This window comes from Ursus americanus, chromosome 7 (genome assembly GCF_024610735.1).
Source record: "Ursus americanus isolate L20-20 chromosome 7, mUrsAme1.1.p, whole genome shotgun sequence".
Lineage (NCBI taxonomy): Eukaryota > Metazoa > Chordata > Mammalia > Carnivora > Ursidae > Ursus > Ursus americanus.
In genome coordinates, this window is record NC_142133.1 from 74,676,596 (window position 1) to 74,683,394 (window position 6,799).

The 6,799-nt window shown below is 45.2% G+C and overlaps 1 protein-coding gene across 1 annotated transcript in view; it reads right to left on the bottom strand.

The window, feature by feature from the left end:
- Positions 1-4,033, bottom strand: part of DDX1 (DEAD-box helicase 1) — a 33,894-nt gene extending 29,861 nt beyond the window's left edge. Inside the window, exons 1-3 of the mRNA XM_045807104.2 lie at positions 3,933-4,033; positions 1,291-1,342; positions 934-997 (exon numbers count right to left, since the gene is read on the bottom strand). Of these exons, the coding sequence (XP_045663060.1) occupies positions 934-997; positions 1,291-1,342; positions 3,933-3,948 (132 nt within the window). The 5' untranslated portion in view covers positions 3,949-4,033. The remainder of the gene's footprint in view (positions 1-933; positions 998-1,290; positions 1,343-3,932) is intronic.
- Positions 4,034-6,799: the final 2,766 nt, after the last annotated feature.

The window sequence follows — 6,799 nt, forward strand, 5'->3', positions numbered from 1 at the left end:
TCTGCTCTCTGCTTTCCTTTCCCATTGCTACCATTCAAATCCAAGCCCTCATCATTCTAACCTAAATTCTTACAAAAGTATCCCAGCAGTATCTAATCTCTGAGCTATACTACAAACTGCTACCAAATCAGTCTTCATAAATACACAGTTCTAACGATGTAACACATCCCCACTTAAAAATGTCCAATGATCACGGGGTCCCTGGGGGGCTCAGTCAGTTAAGCGTCCAACTCCTGGTTTTGGCTGAGGATGAGGCCCTGCATCAGACTCCACTCCTGGTGGAGTCTGCTTGAGATTCTCTCTCTCTGCTCCTCCCCCACCCCCAGCTCATGCTGGCACTCTCTCTCTCTAAAATAATAAAAATTTTTTTAAAAATTTCCCAAGGTCCTCTCTGCCAACAAATACTAATTCTTTAACATGACACTTGAGAAAGAGCCCAAGTAATCTGACCCACTATATACTTCCCATCTTATCTCATGTTACAGGCCTTCCCCCCCGCCCCCACCACACACATTTTATGCTACCATCTAACTGAATTACTCTGGGATCATGGCCTGCATTCTCCTACTCACTGTTTCTGTTGGTACATTCTCTACTTAACAGAGCATTTCTCTTTCATCTCTCCTTTGCCCAAAATAATACTTCCCCCAAGTAGAGCCCCTTGTATGACAGACATTTATCTGTATACCTGTCTTACTGTGCTAGTGAATTTAAGCTTCTCAAGGGTAAAGACCACATCTAATTCACCTTTGTGTTCCCCACAACTTCTGCCTCATTACTTTGAATACAGTATGTGTATCCTAAATGTTTATGAATAAAAGTAACTTGGTGAAAATATCATTTCTAAGCCTATGGAGCTCTTCAAGTGAGTCACAAACAGCCCCAGAATTGTGTGTCCTCCGCTCCCAAACACCTCCCCAAATGTAAACCTACCATAAGTACATCACCGCCTCCTAGGATCAATGGGATAGATTCAGCCTGGATATCAGTTGGGAGACTAAAAGAATATTTTGAAGAATTTTAGTTAGTAAAAAGAGAATCACCTATACTAAATAAGTCATGTTAAACTATAAACCTAAAAGAGAATTTTATTTGGCAAATAGCACCAATCTTTTACAGCTAAAAATACATCCAAGTTTAAAAAGGAAGCTTTCTAGAATTTAGAGAATCATACGAAAAACTGAATCTTAGTTACTCAACTAGACTCAAAAATATTTGATAGGATCACTAACCACTGTTTATATTACTGAACATTGTTGTCACAGGTACATTTAAGCTTTAGGTACTTACAGCCAATCCATCTCCTCTACAGCTTGAGCAATCTCAGGCATAACACCCATCTCTGAAAATAAAAATTCATTTTAAAAAACGGAACATACTAAACTTTAATAATATTGCTTTTAAAATTACTGTTCAAAGAACAGGGAAAGGCTTTGGAGCACAGCTGTTACGCAGTACCTCCAGAGTATGGCACCATTAAAAGAGTACAGTTTCAGAGAAAGACTTGAGTTCAAATTCAAACTCTCACTAGCAACGTGACCTTGAGCAAACTCTAGAGCTAAGGAAGCTATAAACCTATCTTCTCTACACAAATCAAAGTAGTATGATCTACACTGTAGAGCTATAGGAAGATTATAGATAGTAATATGCATCTGACATATAGTTGTCACTGATACACAGTAGCCACCAGTAAGTGCTTCCTTCCTATGGCCGGCGAAAATCTGCCAGAGTTGGAAAGAAGTTTCTCAACCAACATCTCGGTTGTTTTATATGGAGATTATGTGGAAGTCATGTGCCTTGACTATTCAAGGACCATGTGATTAGCCTCAGCAATCTGAGAAAAGTTAACAGACAAGTGGAGAGATAGCCCACACTTACTGGCAACCATAATAAAACTCTGGCTAACTGAAGAGGGAGGGGCCAGGGTGAAAACTTGGGTAACCGGAAATCACAGCTGAAGAACTACTGTCCTTAATTGTTCAGATGTTTAAATAATTCACTTTGAAGCCACTCCTAAATTAACAGATAGGGTTATTTATAATTGCATTTTGTCATTTTTGTCCTTTCTCAAATGAACTGCAGTAGTTAGTTGGATTGTGTAAACCTCCTTTCCAAATAAGTAATTTTTAAGTCTGCATTTATAAAAATGAAGCTTTTATTATTATTACAAAAATACATATTTCTATTAATAACACTCAAACAATCCTAAGCCCCAGAGATAACCAACTTGGAAATTTTTTATTTCTTATAATTGTGAAAAGGCAAAAATCTACACATTCAATTCGTGCACTGGAAAAACAGCTTTATCTTTGCATGTGAGAAGAATCATACTAGCAAGTAACACAACAGGTACAACAATAAAACTTTAGTACATAGTCAACTAGTTAATATAAATATTAATGATATGGGAAAGTATGAAAATCTTTTTCAAAAAAGGTTCTCCTCCCTCTAAATCTCCCCAGGAAAATCCACAGGTCAAAAAACTAATCAAGATCTAAAGTTGTATATCCAAGCAGACCTTTCTAAGAATTGCTCCCATTAGAGTCCAGCTATATTCTCTCTCTAAAATCTAAGTGCTTGAAAAAAGGGGAGCGATGGTCTTAAATACGCTACAGAGTATAGTGGATGCTGAAGTCGCTCGTGAAATGAGATACTGCAAGCAGCAAGCACAGACTGCTTTCAGCAAATTCTAGACGTCTTGCTCCATTCTGGTCATGTTCTCTGCATGTTTGCTTTGGAACTATGTTTTCTCTAAATAGAAGACTTCAATATTCAAGGGAAAAACAGGAATATTCATGTTCTGCGATTCCATGTCTTCACTTCCTATCAGACTCTTCTAAAATTCTTTACCCTAACATGCTTGAAATTTGTGCATGACTCCCAAAGAAGCAAACCTATAAAATGACAATCTGAAACTGCTCTACACTTCTCGGCTCTAAAATCTTGTTTTAGGAGAGCTGGGGAAAGAAAATCAACCACCACTCTGAGTGGATGCCACCTTGCCTCCTCTTACGAGATGCAACTAACACAGACCAGAAGTCCTCTCTGGTGACTTAAAGATGTGGAATTCCTCATGTTTTTACAGGAGTAAACCGAAAAAAGTACAGTACTGTGCTATATCAGAAGTCATCTTAATAGGTTAAGAACACTAAAAGATATTAGGCCTAACGTGATACATTTACTGTTACATAAATTCACCACCTTTAGTATGTATAACGCTTATGCCAGCTTCGTAAAACTGTGGATTTAAAAAGGATGACAAAGAAGAGGGAAAAATCACAACTTTGGGGTTAAATAAGCCACCTCGAATTACTGTTTGGAATAAAGGAGAGGATCATACAGCAAATAAATAACACAGGAGTTTTCCAAACGTATGCTGCGCTAGTGTGTATGCGGACGAACATGATTCAGTATTTAACATTAACGTTGCTATCACTGCGTTTAACAACAAATAAATATCAGACGTGTGCCTGGGGCTTTTCGATCCAGAAAGGCCTGGAAAGACTGGACAGAGGCAGGACGGTCACGTCCGACTGAGCCCTGCCCAGGCGCTGCCGAGCACCGAGCCGGCGCGGGCAGGACAGGGTTCCCGAGCACCACTGCCACGTCAAACAGGCGGGAGGCCTAGCGCCCCGCCGCCGCATCGTTTCCGCGGCCGCGGGTCCCCGGGCGGGCGGGCCGGCCGACGGCGGGGGAGACAGCCGAGGGGGAGCAGGGGGACGCTCATCCGGCCAGCACCCGGAGAGAAAGGCACTCGCCGACACCAAGGAGCCCGGCCCGGCCCCCTCGAGGCCGCCGCGGGTCCCCCCGCAGTTCCGAGACCCCGCCGCACCTGTCCGTCCCCGCCCCGTGGCTCCCCGCCGGCTGCCCCAGCGCCCGGGCGCGGATGGAGCCTCCCGCACCGGCCCCTCCTCCCCGCTCCAAAGACGCACCAGAAAAGGCCGCCATCTTCGCCCGATGGTGCGCGCTCCGCTCGCTCGCTCTGCCTCCCTCCCTCCGCACTGACACGCTTCGCAGTGGCAGCGCGCGCTTCCGGCCCTTGGGCTGCGGCTTTCTGAGTCCGGGCAGGACCCCAGCCCGGGGAGAACGGTTCCGGTCGAAGAAAAGGCCCGCCCTGGAGCGCGCGGCGCGTGGACCAGGTTCAGCGGGACCTCGCCTTCCACAGGGAGCCGGGACCCCTCATCATCATTAGCCGTGCTAATGGTTACCGTTTACTTCGAGCGTGCCGTGTGTCATCAGGACCACTGTTCCATACGTGAGGAAGCAGAGTTAAGTGATGAGGGGCACACGGTGGCCCAAGATGATCTGACCGTCAAACGCTGCCCTCTCTGGTTCATCACCCCCAATCTCCGAAGATAAGCAGGGCTTTGTGGTGTGTGAAGGATGGAGAGGACGGACTGAGCTCATTGCCCAGAAAACCGATACTAGTGGTGCCTGCGCCCAACACATTCACTTACTACTTTTGGTTTAGGTCTCCCAACCTCCCTGGCACCGTGTTTGAGGTGGTACTGAGCGTTCCAAGGTTATTTGGCTGCCGTGCAATTTTGACTCCTTTCTCTGTGCAGAGAGGGAGCAAGCGTAAATGAATGTTTAGACCTCCCCACACCTCGGTCAGGCAGTATTAGTATTTTTAGATGAGGACAGGAAGATTCAGGAAAGTTAATAACTCACCTAAAGCCACACACAGCGACGAAAGGGCTGCGTGGGATCCGAGGAGGGTCTGCTTCACTGCGGGGTGCGGGCTGTACCATCTTGGGGCTGCCCCAGGATGACATGGAGGAAAGTGAACCCCTCAGGCAAGATGCATGGGTGGAGTTGAAAGTGCACCTGCAGGACCCCCTCTTAACCCCTAACAAGTCTGGGCTTGGGTTTACTCAGCTGTAAAATAGCCAGAAATAATGGTACCTGCCTTATCAGATTGTTAAGAGGATTCAATAAAATAGGTAAAGCCTAGCGCATGGAAACCATATGTAAGTGTTAGCTGTGTTACTGTTAGGTGTAACAGGATTTGCCTGAAGCTCCAAAAGCCAAGGACAATACGTTGGGCCCTGGAGCTTCACACCTCCAGGGGGCACCATTTACATTAGAGTCTATATCCTCACACGTTATATATATTTCTACAAATGATACCCCTGAGAGTTATGCAATGGAGCAATTCTGAATAGATGCTGCGGCCGAAAGACAGACATGAGATCCCATATCACAAAGGATTTACCTTTAACCAATCCCTACCTTAAATGTGTAAAAGGATTGAAGGTATAAGAAAAAGAGATTTCTCTGAAGAGAGTTGTTGACATCCTCTGGCATTTTTCCTCTCTCAAGACAGACAGCGTTTTTCAGGGGACTACTCAGAGAATTTTTCATCTCTGGGCTTTGGGAAGCATTAGACATGTTCTGAGAAGCTGTGGCAGGCGGAGGAAAGGGAAGGACAAGGCTGCTGAGGGAGCAGGTCACATTTCCAACAGCTGTGAGGGAACATGTGTGACCTTTCCCCCAAGGGCTCACTGGACCTGTGGGAATGGACTTGAAGCTATCTTCAAAGGAAATGTGCTCCAGAGAGCTGCTTGGAGAAGCTAAATGACACAGCAGGCAGGCTCCCAAAGAACCCTGTTGAATGCACACCTTCTAAGCAGAGGAGAGACATCACCTGCCTCATGGAGGATACCAGCAAAAAGTACCCACAGAAAGTACCCCCTCAGAGAATCCTCCTTGCACACGAGTGAACCAGAGAGCACCAGCGTCACATCGTGGCAGCAGCCAGATGAAGGTAAGTGTCTCCCCACCACACATGACTTTATCTCTCCACAGACACCAGAAACAACGGCTAGTGGGAGAGGGGAGAGTAGAGACTGACCACACAGTCCACCCCATTGCCAACCTGGGGAGGGAGGAATATACAATTTTGGTTCAAGTTGTGAATTTTGCTCATTGCACTAGACTTGATCATTTAATTACAGAAATGAGGCTATCATTGTGATGGAAGAAACCAGACAACTTTTCATTATCTGAGAGTAACCAGAAAAGCTTTGGAACATGCCAGAGACTCTATCTAGGTCAGAGAAAGAAATAGCCGTAGAGAGGGTTTGAAGGGAATGAATGATGTTTTCTGCTTATGTCCTATCAAGTTTAGCTCATTTAATATACTACCTTAATAAATATGAATGTGGGGGGGCAGGTGGGTGTGTGTGGTAATACCCTGAATAATGTAAACTGGGATAAAATGTGATTGGCTACCCACTTTGGCAGGTAAGGACAAGGCCTGCAAAGAAGTCATAGGCAACTTCTTCACTAAACCAAGAGACAGAGAATGAGTGCCCCCAGTCCAGTATGCTACTGGTCTGCTCTTCCCAGAACAAGCTGATAACATGGAGGCCGCCTATCAGGGAAACACTCCTAGAATCCCAGAAATCCAGCAACTTCTAGATCCTTAGGTGGGAGGACGACCACCACCAGGTGGCGCCAAACTGCAGCTGAGCCTGGTAGAGTTTGCCCTGGATTTAAAACTACCAACTGGGACTTTCCCCTGACATTTATTTCTAGAACCTCAAGTAGCACCCCATGTTTCACGTACTTGGGTCTTTTGAACCCCACTAATCATGTTGTGGTGGAATTTTACTACATAATCCACGTACCCAGAAAGATTGTGCTGTATATTTTCAAGTTAGCAGTTCTATAGTCCACTGCAGAACATATGGTTGATTTTACAGCTACTAAGACAGGCCTAGGAAATATGCCCTTCAGATAACCCAGGACAGTGAGGAGTCCAGTGAAGGACTCTGTAGACTGGCCACCCAAAAGC